Source organism: Metarhizium brunneum, chromosome 6 (genome assembly GCF_013426205.1).
Source record: "Metarhizium brunneum chromosome 6, complete sequence".
In the NCBI taxonomy this organism is placed as follows: domain Eukaryota; kingdom Fungi; phylum Ascomycota; class Sordariomycetes; order Hypocreales; family Clavicipitaceae; genus Metarhizium; species Metarhizium brunneum.
In genome coordinates this window covers 1212117-1226359 of record NC_089427.1, presented here as the reverse complement: position 1 = coordinate 1226359, position 14243 = coordinate 1212117, and the positions used below count along the sequence as shown (strand labels likewise).

Here is a 14243-nt window from a genome sequence, read left to right as displayed (position 1 = left end):
GCTAGGGAAATAAAACCGGTAAGCTGCCATCGCCATTTTTCTCGTTGACAAGCTCTCCGGGGCGACCAAGCTCATCGTGTCTTGCTCGTGTTACAGCACCATCCGTCGCTCTGGTGTGGGTTCTCTGGAACAAGAAGGGGTGCATCATGGCATCGACGGGAGACGTCCATACGCAGGATGGCAATGGGAGTGCTGCTGCAGCACCGTCCAAGTCCGAGCGGCTGATACCCACCTTGATGAAGTCGGCCGTTGACCAAACTGTCAAAGCCGTTACAACCGTCGTCCAAACCGAGATTCGAGCACTCCCCAAGCAGATAGTTGCGGCCGTTGTTGCTCAGCAAGCTACAGCTCCCGCCAAAACACCAAAGAAGGCCGTGTCGCCTACACCAGACGACGACCAAGCTCTGTCCAAGTCCCAGCAGCTTTGGAACGATGCATACGATGGCTTGGAAGACGGCGGTGCCACCTCTGGCATTGTGCAGTCATATGCGGAGACGTTGACGTTTGCCATTGCTGGTGGTGACGAAGGGAAGCCGGGGCCAGAGATGGCCACTTTGGCTACTGATTTGAAGGACCCCGTCAAGCGGCAGGCACACATGCGAGATCTTGTGCAAAAGGGACGCGAGAAGTTTGCCGACGACTCAAAGCTGGCCCAGACTGTGGGGGATGTTGCTGGATTTGTTCTCCAGGCTAGAGGAATCATCGACGTTGCCATCAAAAACGTTCCTCAAGCCGCCTTGCCATGGGCCGGTGTCTGTGTTGGACTGCAGGTGAGAGCTACATGCCCAAGACTATTGATCCGGTTTCGCCATCGAAGTCGCCATCGAGACCACTGAGACTAAACTTGTCAACAGATCCTTACTAATCCAGCTAAAGTCTCCCGAGAGAATCTCGCAGGGATCACCCATGTAGTCTCTCGCATGGATTGGTATTGTTCGTTGGTTGATCACCTTCTGGATGAGCGAAGTATCGTCGAAGGCAAAGAACCCGCCAGTGTGGTCACGCAGCGCCTGGAAACCCTCGTGCTTGATCTGTACAAGAGCCTTTTGCTCTATCAGATGAAGAGCGTTAGCTCTTATTACAGGAATTCGGGCTTGACTTATCTTCGTGAACTCGCCGCATGGGACAAGTGGGAGTCGGACCTTAAGGCCATTACCACTGCAGAAGAAGCTCTGAGAGCTGCTTCTGTTCAGTACAATACCCAGAGCTCCCTTGAACGCCTATCTGAGCTGATGAAACATGGAGACAAGATGCAATCAACGCTGGGGAACATCCACCAAGATCTTCAGGATTTCATTTCTACCCAGAAGGAAAAGGTTGCCGATGACAAAGACTCTGCTTGTCTCCGAGACTTGTTCGTAATCGACCCGATGCGCGACCTTGAAAGGCTTGAAAGGAAGACGGACAAGCTAATTAACATTGCGTTTTCGTGGGTCCTGGATACCGAAGAGTATACATCGTTCTCGAACTGGCATGGATTTGACTCCCGCCGTCTGCTTTGGGTTAAAGGAGGACCTGGAACAGGCAAGACAATGCTTTTGATGGGGATTGTCCGAGAGATCTCGACACAGTCAGCAGCGTTCGCACCCAGCGCATCATACTACTTTTGTCAAGGCACCGGAGATCAGACGCGAAACAATGCTACCGCAGTATTTCGATCCTTGCTCTGGATGCTGCTTATTCAGCAACCTCGTCTTATCCAGCACTTGCGTGCCAAACATAAATATGCGGGATCCTCGTTGTTTACAGACTCGAACGCGTTTAGTGCAATGTCTGAAGCCTTTGAAAATATGCTGGAGGATCCGTCATTCACGCCTGCATACTTCGTGGTGGATGGCCTGGACGAGTGTGACGGGACCAAAGAAGATTTAATTCAACTGATTTACAAGTCTCTTAGTATTTCGCACAAGGTCAAATGGTTGATTTCTAGCAGACCAGAACTTGACTTGATGAAACCAGATGTGGATGAGGCTCTGGTTGAGTTGGATGCACAAAGATTGGAAGGGCCGGTTCATGCATACATCACTTACAAACTGTCAGGGTTGAAAGAGAACCCTGGATACGATGACGAGGCCACTCTCGTGGAACTGTCTAATGAAATATGTGACAGAGCTGCAAATACCTTTCTCTGGGCGGCGTTGGCATTCAGAGAACTTCAAGGTGTTGATGGGAAGGAGGCTATTGAGACAATCAAGAAGCTGCCCTCCGGGTTGCCAGACTTGTACAGTTACCTGATGGCTAAGATTGAAGAGCATCATGGCCTGAAAAGGATCCGGTGCAAAAACGTTATCACGGCTGTATATCTTGCATATCGACCGCTCACTCTGAAGGAGCTGGGGGTGGTGGCCGGGCTTGGTTCTCCCATTAAACCTCTAGATATCGTAAAGGTCTGCGGCTCTCTTCTCAGCATGACGGGCAGAGTGGTCTCTTTGACCCATGAATCTGTCCGAGAATACTTGTGCCAGAAATATGGCAAGTTGCTGGAGCAAGGGGATGTTGTGCTGAGCCATCAGGATATTGCTAGTAGGTCACTTATAGAGATGCAACACACCCTGAAGCACAACATGTACCATTTGCCTGGAAATGGGTACTTCCCGAGGCTCCTAGGTGATGCAATCAACGGTTCTGATAACGATCCTTTGGCTGGTGTTGCCTACTCTGCGACATTCTGGATGCACCATTTGGTTAATGCCGGCAGGTCGGAGACTTCTGCAGAGCTCGTGACATCTGAGAGGGTCCTGGAATTTTTGAAGAAATTCTTTCTTCGCTGGATTGAAAGTCTGTCACTTCTCGGAAGCCTGTCCGAAGGGTTGAAAGCTATTCGCCTGCTCGCAGCACAGCCTCGCTTTGAATCTTCAGCGCCGTTAAGGCAGTTTCTCAAAGACGCCGAGAGATTTCTCATCAGTCACAAATCCACCATCAAAGCGGCAGCCTTGCAGACCTACGGCACGGCCTTACTATTTACTCAACCTGAAAGCAGTGTTCGAGTCTTTGGATGGGATGAGCGGCTTCCTTTCATTCGAAACATGGTCACCACGCAGCAGACCGGGGACTCCAACACGCGGACCCTTGATGGCCGCTATGGCGCAGTCACCGCAGTGGCCTTTTCTGAAGACGGAAGCCTCTTTTCAACAGGTACTGAGGGCTCGCTCACGGTGTGGAAGGTTGAAACATGGATACCCATCTGCACAATTTTCCTCCCCGACTCGACAGGTGTGGCCGAAGAACTTAGCTTCTCTCCCGACTCCAAATCCGTCATGGCGGTGTATGGTGATACTTTGCACATTTGTGACGTGGAAACAAAAACACAGATCCGGACCCTCGTACATCCCGAGAAGCGTAAAATTGCCTGTGCCAACTTCCAATCCGACAGCAAAGGCGTTGTGATGGTTCTTAGGGATGCCACAGTTCATGTGTGGGATGCAGAGACGGACAAGTTTGAGCAGGTATTCGCGGCAAAGGGCGAGGCTAAGAGCATCATTGCTTTATCACCAAACAACAAGACTTTGGCTGTTTCGTTGCTGCAAAACTTGATTGGTATCTGGGACGTGTCCACCGGTTCGGGAGACAGCGCTCGAGTGCTGAAGCGCCATGACGAGGCATTCCGCGACTTCACATTCTCGAGTGACAGTAAGACGCTCGGGTCAGTCTCCACTGATGGCACCATCTGCCTGTGGGACATTGAGAGCGGCATCTGTGCGAGAAGCTTCAGCCCTGGATGGAACAACTGGCCGACGATTGCATTGTCCCCAGATCTCAAAACCATAGCAATGGGTGGCTTGGAGGATACAACTCGTCTGCTGGACATTAAGGACTGGAGTCAGCAGGAGGAAGCACAAAGTCACCATAGCCGGGTGACGGACGTGGTCGTTTCTCCTGATAAGACTGTCGTGGCAACAGCCTCCCACGACAAAGACATTCGCATATGGGATATTGAAAGCGGCGAGTGCTTGCAACGACTCTGCGGCCATAAGGACGCCGTCCACTCTGTCGCCTTTTCACCAGACGGGCAATCTTTGGCGTCGGCTTCGGGCGATAAGGCCGTCCGGGTATGGGATCTGAAAACAGGTGAAGCTCGCCAAACTTGGCAGGGGCACACTGCAGCTGTCAAGTGCGTTGCATTCTCTCCAGACGGCAAGATGATTGCTTCATTCTCCGAGGATAAGACGGTCAGGCTCTGGGCGGTTGAGACGGGTTCGAGTGTGCCGATCAGGGGCCAAAGCGAATCACAGTCATGTATTGCCTTCTCCAACGACAGTAAGACGCTGGCTTCTGTCAACAAGGATGGCGCCATCGCTTTGTGGGATACCGAGACTGGAAACCAAGTGCATGCGTTTGATGCGGAGGAAGCCGACTGCCCCATGGCGCTCGCCTTTTCCCCAGACGACTCGACGGTCATGATGGGGTCTGTCAATGGCTGCATCTACGCGCTGGACAAGGCATCCAACTCGAGACGGCAGGTGCTTAGCCAGCAAGAAACCTTTTCTGACATGGCATTCGCCGCTGATGGGGAGACTATCGTGACGACTGCGGGCTCCGTGCCGAGCAGCGCGTCTGGGCAGACATGGCTGAACAAGAAGACGCCAGACAATACGCTTTTTGTGTACAAGCCGGTAGCATTCCCTGGTATGGAGTCTGAAGCGAGGCTGGGCGACGTGTGGATCGAGGGACGTGGTGTTTTGGCGTTGCTGCCGACCAGCTATACATCGAATGTGTTGGCTGTCTGTGAAGACATTGTGATTTTGGGGCACGCGTCAGGCAAGGTAACATTTCTCTATTTTTATTTTCCCAAGAGACCTGATACCTATTCTGCATAGACTAAGAGGAGGGAGACACGGGCGGTAAGCGAACAGTGGTATGCAGTATTCACAAGTACATATGGTGTAACGAGATATTCAGATTGGGAAATATCGTCTCGCAAAGCATAGATAATACGTAATGATAAAGAATAATTAGAGAATTACTCGTGGTAGATGTGAATTGTGCTGGCAGTCCTTTTTACACGTTTAAACTATTACTGCTTGGATGAGAAGCACATTGGTGCACTTCAAGTTGTGCTCAGGTTCCCGTAAAGGGCGGCATCAAAGGTCACGAAAAGTATAGCACAACCCATATTCACAGCCACCGAGGGGCAATCATATGTAGGCACACTCAATATATTAAAGTTGCCAAGTGCAGATGGCATTGATATCAGACAAGCCATAGATGGACAACCGGCACAAGCCCCCAACAGCTATTTCATTTTTTTTATCTTTTCTAAAAGTACAATTCGCACCAGTGCCAGCGGGACAAGAGGCGGGTAACAAAAAAAAGTGAAGATGATTCCATGCTTCCGTAGCTCATAACAACGCCTGCCTAAATGAATACGCTCAGTGAGTCTTCATGGAGCTCATGCTCTCGTTGGTAACACCCTGTCGGCCGGGCATCTTTCACGTAAGTAGTCAGTGGCTGCTCATACCGCGGACCAAGGAAAAAGGAGGAGGGGACCGAGGGACATACCTCCATGGTCTGCATGGAACCGCCTTTGAGAATCTTCTTGATGACCTCGTCGTCGTCGTCGGTGCCGAACTCCGAGTACAGCACGTTCTTGGGCGCCGCGTCGTACGTGCCCTGGGCGCCTTGTCTACAAAACGGCCTGTCAGTAGGCGGCTCCTCGACGCTCGGGGATCTTGGTGGTCTGCCAGAGGGGCGGGAATGGGAAGAATGTGTGAGTGTGTGTGTGTACCTGTGTGTAAGGAAGATTTTGAACGACGACACGAATTGGGCCAGGGGGATGGACGTGTCGCCCTTCAGCCACTGCTTGTACTGATCTACGTCCTCGACGAAGACGAGGAAGTCGTCGTCGTCGCCCTTGTAGTGGATCTTGGTCTGCGTGCTCTCGCCTCGAGTCATTTTATTTCTTTGGAGGGGGGGATTTTAGAGAAACTTTGTGAGCTTGGGCAGGTGCGGGGTTGGTGTCGCGTGAGCTGCGGTGCTGGATGAGCTCTGCGTGTTTGTGAGTGTGTTTCTTTTTCCAAATTACTTCAAGGAAGAAGGTGTTGTTGATGGAGTGTTGACACGATGGAGTCAACTTTTTGAAAGTTTGTTGTTTTGGTGTTTGATGGAACGATGGAAAACGGGAAACTTGGGGAGAAGGGGGAGAAGGAAGGATGGAAAAGGTGCGAGAGGACGGGCTTAATAAAGTTTGCCCGGATGCCGAAGTGGCAGCTGTCGTTTTCTGCACTCGCGGGATTTCAGAATGGCGTTACTTGGTATGACGATTCGAGAGCTTCCTCTGCGGGTGGGAAGACGAGAGCTTGGGGGTAGCTACCAGTTGACGTCATTGGCGTTTGTGGGGTGTACTTGCTGGTGACGTCTGGATCGTTGACGTTTTGGGGGCCCACACATGTAGCGGGACTGTCGCGAGGGGTCAAGGACTGAGGGGCACGGGCCATCTTTGCTGAGTGGAGGGAAGGTGCGACGGCGTGGAATAGATGAATTGAAAGATGGGAAATTCCAAGGCCATGTGGAATTATATTTGCAGGAGCTTGATTTTTCTTTTTCTTTTTCTTATTTTGGGTCATTTATCGACATTCCTGCCTTTTCTTCGCTTTTACAATGGCAGGATGGGAAATGCACGCGCTCCGTACTCTGTGAGACAACGAAACTGAAAGTGGCTCCCGTTTATGCAAATCCGGCAACCTGACGTGCCGCAGTGGACTTGCTTGCCAAGGCTGTACCTGCAATATTACTTCATCGTTAGATCTTCTACGGAGTACCTTGCCCTGTGGGTAAGCGTGGCTATGATGTCGTATGCTTGGCGGCAGTGCCAGGTTGGTTCTGGCATTGGTGAGTGCCTGGTGGGATACGGACAACGAGGCAAGGGATGCATATGACGACTGAGTTCTTGAATACAGTCTATTTGCGAACGCGGAGATATGGCGCTAGTAGTAGATACAGGACGTGTTGGTATGTACAACATGTGCGATATGCCTCCACGCGCACCATCTCAAACGCCGCTGCAATATGGCTGCGAATAACCAATTGAAGTTGTGTCGAGAACAAAAATCATAATATCAAGAGAGGTATCATTTGCCAAAACGCCATGTGAACCACCGCGGGCCAGCACATGCCCACCCAGCCATCCCGTCTCACCAACCTCACTCACTTCAACTCCTCATAATCCGGCAGCGCCCACCCATCGCTCTGATGGCCAGCAACCAGCCCCAGCAACTAGTCCATCCTCTAAGCTGACGCGCAGGACAAAGGTGGTGCATGAATTTACACTGGACATACGTACCCATATTTTCTCATGAACTCACTCACTCACCTTTTTGAGACGTCAGGACTCGGGCGTCACTTGGCTCCCGGTGCCGATACGTCTCCATTTCGGGTCCGTTACCCGGGCAGTCCATCTCCGGCCTTGCATAATACGTACGTAACTACAGTGTACTACCAGGCGGCCAGGTTCACCTGCGGGGGAAAGAAGCGCCATTACTCCCATTACAGAGCGTCAGCGCATTGTCCCGCAGGATGGTAGACTGACTTGTTTACAATATATCAACTATTCTTGTTCTGTACTGCTGCGTGGACCCGGGAAGGAACCATTCAACTGAAAGCCTGGCCGTGCATCACTAATATCGGATTGCAGGAGAAAAAAAGCCCTTGACTATGAATCACTTCATATATTCTGCTTTAAATGTAGCTCAAATTCACGCCATCATAAATATGCCTGGTTTTACATACGACGCCATCTCCTAACCACATGCACATTACAAGTAGTTGCGTCTCCGCTTCTGTGTCGTGGCGGGAATCTGCTTCTTCTTATAAACAGACAGCCTGTTGCTAGCACCGCAGTACTCCGTGTCACTACCACCGCAGAGCATTTTGCAATCGCCAGCGGGGGCAACAGCCGAGGAAATGTCAAGAGCGTTACCGCAGTAGCACTCTCGGCCATACTCGGTACCAAAGTACGTGAAGTTATTGCCATTGCTATTGCAAAACGTGGCACACACTTCATTGGTCATGTTATTCTGCGGCAGCGTCGGGCCGGCCAGAGCTCTCGTGTTGTTGCCCTCAGTTTGGCATCCGGCGAAGACATAGTCGCCAACAGCTGCAGGCTGCTCAGGGTTACCAGTGGTGATGTTGGGGTTCTGGTAGAGCTCCAAGCGGCTGCTGGCACCACAGTACTCGTACTGATCACCAGAGCAAGGCATGTTGCATTCCCCAATAGGCGCCGTCTTGCTGCTATCGGCGAGGAAGCTGCCGCAGTAACATTCACTGCCGTATTCGGTGCCGAAATACTTGAAAGACTTGCAGAAGGTAGCACAAGCTTCATTGGTCATCTTGTCACTGGTAGTGGCCGCTTGTCCAAGAGCCCTGACACCGTTGCCCTCGCTCCAACAGCCGACCATAGTGTACGGGGCCACAGTGGGCTTGTGACTGAGAGTGGCAGTAGGAGTCGGCGTGACGGGTGCGCTCGTCGTCGAGTACAGCTCGAGACGGTTGCCGGCGCCGCAGTACGCGCTGGGGTCACCGCCGCAGGCCATGTTGCATTCAGTTAGGGCAGCAGCCGCGCTAGTCTTGTCAAGAGCGTTTCCGCAGTAGCCTAATTCCTCAGTTAGATGCTTGCATTCCAATAAATTGTCAAGGCCAAAACGAGATGAGCTTTCTAGGTTGGAGGCTTACATTCGCGACCATACTCGGTACCCCAGTATACATAAGCTTTGCAGTAGTCGGCGCACTTCTCAAGGGTCATGGTGTCGTTGGCGAAAGAGGTGCCAGCCAGCGCTCGGACGCCGACACCCTCGCTCCAGCAGGAGACGTGAGTATAGCCGGCAACAGTGGCACGGTGGGTAGGAGTGACGGGCGCCACTATAGAAGTTGTGGTTGTGGTCGTGGCCGTAGAACCGGGAGTTGTCGTCGTGGTGGTCGAGTTAACTGGAGGGTCAACAGCATCACAGGCTCCAGGGTTGGGAAAGGCGGTGCAAGTTCCGCCAATATCGGTGATAGCCTTAAAGGTGTCGGCTTTGCTTCCAGAAATAACATCAACCCGAGACTGGTAAGGCATGCCACCGGGAATGGTGTACTGGCCCGAGAAAAGGGTATACTTGCCAAGACAGGCGCCTTTCTGAAGAGGGACAGTGGCATTGTTCAAGAGGGCGACGGGACTGTTGGTCTGCGGCGTTTTGTAGGTAATGCTAGCCTGGGCACCATTGCTGGCAACATCATTGCGAACAGCAGCGACAACGGTAAGGGCGCCAGAGCTGCCAGTGACACAGCTCTGAGGGGCCTGGAACAAGATATCATCCTGAAGAGGATAGCCGTTGCCGTTGTTGTCGTAGGCTTTGCTCGTTCCGTCGGCATTGTTCACGGTGACTGTGAAGGACGAGATACCCGACGCAGCAGGAATGACGGCCTCGATGGGGTAAAAGTTAAAGTTGTCGTCGAAGCCTTGCGCAACTCCCTGAACAGTGGCCGTGATGGTGCAAGAGCTCGCACCGCAGTTTGCATTGCCCTTGCGGTCCTTGTAAGTGATGACCACGTTCTTGATGCTGTCCTTTGGGAGATCAGTGACCTTGACACGAATGAACCCGGTAAATTGAAGACCAGTGCCGCCGTTAGTCAGACTAAGCTGCAGGTTGACAGGCTTGACGGTGTAGGGGACAATTGGGTCGGTAAGGGTGACGGTTGGAGGAACCACCTCGATCATCTTTTGAAGGACCTTTTGGCAGACGGCCTTGAAATTGTTGGCGTCAGTCAAAGTCTCCATGGTCTTGTTTCCGTCCACATTGAAAACCTTGAAGTCCGAGTTCTTGTTAATCTTGACCGAGGGGCCGACGACGAGCATGTTGGAGGTGTTTCCAGAGAGGTATTCAGTAACAACCTTGTTGTCAAAGACGGCATCAGTAGAATCGAGTGCTACATTGCCACTGACTACACCAGTAGCTGGCATGAGATCAGGAAATTCGTCTTGATGAACGCCACCAAGAGTGTGGCCGCAGGCCGTAGCCTGAATCATTTCCTCAGTGCTGAAACCCATGCGTTCAAACTGCTGTTGGAACATGGTTGCCGAGTTCTGAGGCTGGGGAACACCCAAGGCACCGGCAGCGGCAGCATCTATACGTCCAGCGCGAATGGGAATGATTGGGCCGCCGCATGAACGAACAGACATATAGACCCCCATGGCAATCAAGTCGGAGAGACTAGAACGGCGAGTGACATAAGGTCCCATGAAATTCATGGTCGTTCTGTGGCCTGGACCTGTATTCTCACCATTGTCCAACTCATACTGCAGGGAACCATCAAGACCACCAGTCTTGAAGAAGGTGTTGGCCGTTGACATGTCGTGGAAGGCGGATCGTAGCCACTCTGCAGCATTGCGGCGACCGGGACCCGAGGCTTCGTTGGTGCATGGGTTGACAGTATCAGCAAATTTGCGAGCCCGGAAAGAGTTGATTTGATACATGATCTCCTCCAATTCGTCGATGCTGGAGGGCCAGGTCGGATCAGCCAAGGCTGGGCCAGCCAGGCTGAGAAGGCCTAGCAACACAAGGGAGGTCTTCATTTTGATGCGTTCTTGGAGATTATCGAGGACTTTGAAGTATCAATTCCGCAATCCGATAAGAGAGGACTGTTTCCCGTTGGCCAAAGCTCGCGATTCCGCGGCCTCTACTCCGTAGGATCACAGAAACTGGTGGCCACGGCGAAAGCAAAAGGGCAAAAGCAAAGGTGATGACCAACCCCAACAATGTCGCTGAGCGTCTACAAACGAAGGACAGCGGTCTTCAAAACATGACCGGAAGGCGAGGACGCAGGAGATTTATGAACTTCCAAAAACACAGCACAAAAAGAAAAGCTGAACACGCATTAAAGCATGGAGGACTCAAGGAGTACGAAAAAGCGGCCGGGCATTGCCCGATGTCTCTATGCAATGCATATTGGAAATCGGTCATGGAGCCACGGGCCATGGCGGCGCGGTCCAGGCGCTCACCCAAGCCTGAGAACTGCAAGCTCTCACAAGAAACGACAAGGCGCCCTGCATGCCTCGCGGAATAAACAAGCGTCCCAAGAGTGGAGGCAGGTTGTACCAATTGGCGATGTGCCATTTCTCAAACGCAGCCTAGTCTGGTTGGAATGGGCCTCGTATTTTTGGCGGCGTTTGCATTAGTCGCCCAGGGGTCGTGGCGTCCTGTGCCGGATTATCCAATTTACCATTCGCCGCCGCTCAGCCGCAGTCCCGAATATCCCTGCTGCTTCCATGGTCATGTATTCGTCTCGGGCTGCAGTTCCACGACGTGGTCAGCCCAGCTAGACAGACAAGAGAGCACCTGGGTAGCTAACCGATGACTGTACAACCTCAGTAGGCTCGCCCTGTAGGGGTAAGAAATTATCAGAGGTTGTTCCTCACCGTTTTCCAGGAAGCGGATGGATGCCATCGAGTCGTCGTGGATGCCAATACATTGGATACAGACCGTTTATGATTTGTCTAGGCCCACGCACTACATACGGCCGTGCTGGATCACGCCGAACCACGCCTGATGATACTGCCAGTCTGTGCCTCCCAAGATATTGCATCCACATAATATAGACGTTGATGCTGCGTGCCTTCGCTTGCAGTTGACTGGCTTGGCGCTGCTGTGTCCTGCAAGCTGCATGGAAATCAGCAACACCATGTTAACGCAGGTGGGCTGCGTACGGACTTGGCATGGGGTTCTGTTGCTTTGTCCATATTATCACCGCTTCCTAGATGCAGTTGCAGGTGTGCACCATGGGATAAAAGGCGTCTGCTGGATCAGAGTTGTTAGCCAATGGTGTACGGATTGTGCTACCCATGAGAATGCAGAGCCAGGTCACGGTACTGACATGGTACAACACAATATTCTCCGCAGAGAGCAAAACGTGCGAGACGTTGAACAAAGAACAAATCTGATGGTGCGCACGACGGCCCTTGTTCGTCTTCCCTTGCTCGTCCAATTCCACCAACCCGATCCACCCACTTGCCACGATTTTGGCGTGGTTCGATGCAACGTGGGCGCTGAGCCTGTGTGCCTGCGAGGTTCCGGCTTTTGATCCGGTCTTCTAGCGCACTGCTCCGAATTCCTTACTCCGTATTAGAGTCCGTGTTTACTATTCCGATGATCATGAAAGCCTACCTAGGCAAGATTACAAGTTGTCACGTGCCTAGAGGAAGGTGGGAGAGCACAGGCAAGGTAGAACATACATGTTGCCATTCAGCGGCCGAGGGACACTCCTACGGTTGGGATTTCTCGTCCTCGGAGACGAGCTGACGTTGCTACCGACAGGAGTGAGTCGCGTAACATCATATGACGATAAACGACGGTGCTTGGCTGGTGTTGTGGCGTCGACCAAGGTTGGTGGACTGTCTGGTAGTACTACTACCCGGTGCGGAGTTCGGTCGTTGACGGCCTGGCGGCTTCTGTCTTTCTGTGCGCCCACATGTCCATCTCACATCAACGCCGCCACCCCTGAACTGGCGGGTGGCTCCTGCCCGATTATTATTCACTCGTTGCTTTTCACCCCGCTTCTCGCCCCTGGCAGGCCTGAACCTGACATCTTGTGGCCGAGAATCCTGATTCCTGACCAGCTCTCGGCTCCAGCAGATAAACGTCGCCACGGCGTTCTTAATTATCGTACGCAACAACCGGTGTGGCGTCTCAGCTGGCGGTGCAAGATTGGCCGACGACTAGACCAATCGTTGACAGCCCATTTGGCATCGCGGAGCCAGGTGAGATGTACATACAACAATATGCATGTAGGCCCTCAGCTTGGGGGCCAAAAGCGGCTCCCCGTGTTAACGAACCCCATTTAGGCCCTGCCCATTGTCGACATCAGCTTCTGGAATGGGTGCCTGGATGCTACTCTGCCCGTTCTGGACTTCATCAGCGCCGATGTCTGCACAGAGTCTGCTGGGGAACTTGGAAATGGCACAGGCATAGCCTGCCGAGATTGCATGGTGCATGGAAACGGAAGAATCACGCCCCTACCTTCTCCTCTCCGCGGACACATGTTTACTCTCACCTGCATGGCGCAGGTCAAGGGCATTGAACGGCAAGTTGACCCGTTCTACTGTATACTCGAGAGGTACAAGGGTTGAAGGGATCTTTGCGCACCGGTCCGCTTCCGTTATGGATGCTTTTTTTTTTCGCAAACATTGGAAATTGCTGAATCTAGATTTTCTCAGGTGGCCAGGCCACGATGCAATTGCCGCATCATTGGCAATAATGAAGACTTTCTACCCGGGAACAATGGAACGTTGGCGACGAGGCTGTACTCGGATGCATTGTGAGTCGATAGTCATGTTATTTTTGGATTATATCGACCTATGTCCTACCGAGCTTGCCTCTCCGTGTCTTGATTCCCGTCTGGCGAATGTCTCACGACCAGCAAGCTGATGCTGATTTGATATTACCGGCCAGGCAATCTCACCCGCACTGTTACCTTTTGGACTCTTTGACTTTTTTTTTCTTTTTTCCCCTTTATTCTTGCCAATAGTGCGTCGGTGGGCTCAAATATTTGGCTTGTTCAGTCATTGATACCTACCAGCATATGGATTACGTTCGCGTGTGCGGTTGCCTATGCTCGTAATTGACAATCGGGTGGCGTACCCAATGGAGGGAAACGGCCCAGTGTGGCTCGGAGAAGTCCTGCGTGCTGTGCATAATGCCAATGCTTCTCAATAGTTATTCACAGCTCCAAGTGAATCAGGCACTGTTATCTATCGTTTCATGGAACGCTGAAGATGTCGAACCGACTCATCGTCTGCTTTGCGTTGACGAGTTCAAGTTCGCATCCGTCTTACCAACAATGGCCGTGTAAATCAACTTGTTTCACGTGTCCCACCGCGGGCAATGCCGTTGTCTCAGTCTTGGCTGGCACAATTGCAAGATATTTATAGCCATACCAGGATAGATGCTAATATCCAAGACAAAAATTGTCTTTGCACCTCTTTAAAGAATTCTCGAACCCAATCTCAACTACAACAATTCCCGCCACGTCATTATCCAACTCATTGTCAACTACCACCACTACCTAACCCCCATCTGAGCTAATTCTGACCAACACCCAACATGGCTGTGGCTGTGGCTGTGGCTATGGCAGACGGCGCCACAAACCAATGACATGTCCACAGACTGCTGATTCCCCCTCCATTTGACGACATCAGCGCCCCACCAGCCACAGCTGTTGTCGTCATGCTCCCAGGTCCAAGGTACATGACGACAATCACGGCCATCAAATGGGAC

The 14243-nt window shown here is 52.1% G+C and overlaps 4 protein-coding genes across 4 annotated transcripts; 2 read left to right on the top strand and 2 right to left on the bottom strand.

Moving 5' to 3' along the window:
* Window positions 1-146: 146 nt before the first annotated feature.
* Window positions 147-4817, top strand: HET-E1_11 (Vegetative incompatibility protein HET-E-1; the record flags this gene model as incomplete). The annotated part of the gene is made up of 2 exons (XM_014691138.1): window positions 147-770; window positions 855-4817. 2 exons carry the CDS (start codon window positions 147-149, stop codon window positions 4815-4817), a joined length of 4587 nt encoding a protein of 1528 aa, XP_014546624.1.
* A 552-nt stretch (window positions 4818-5369) lies between these two features.
* On the bottom strand, window positions 5370-5892 carry G6M90_00g097150 (uncharacterized protein; the record flags this gene model as incomplete). Its single annotated transcript, XM_066131523.1, has 3 exons — window positions 5370-5426; window positions 5500-5623; window positions 5726-5892. 3 exons carry the CDS (start codon window positions 5890-5892, stop codon window positions 5370-5372), a joined length of 348 nt encoding a protein of 115 aa, XP_065987551.1.
* A 1859-nt stretch (window positions 5893-7751) lies between these two features.
* Window positions 7752-10546, bottom strand: G6M90_00g097140 (uncharacterized protein; the record flags this gene model as incomplete). Its single annotated transcript, XM_014691140.1, has 2 exons — window positions 7752-8587; window positions 8668-10546. 2 exons carry the CDS (start codon window positions 10544-10546, stop codon window positions 7752-7754), a joined length of 2715 nt encoding a protein of 904 aa, XP_014546626.1.
* Window positions 10547-12748: 2202 nt separating this feature from the next.
* G6M90_00g097130 (uncharacterized protein) lies at window positions 12749-13096 on the top strand (the record flags this gene model as incomplete). Its single annotated transcript, XM_014691141.1, has 2 exons — window positions 12749-12754; window positions 12812-13096. The coding sequence occupies 2 exons, from the start codon at window positions 12749-12751 to the stop codon at window positions 13094-13096; spliced, it is 291 nt and encodes a 96-aa protein (XP_014546627.1).
* Between the last annotated feature and the right edge of the window lie 1147 nt (window positions 13097-14243).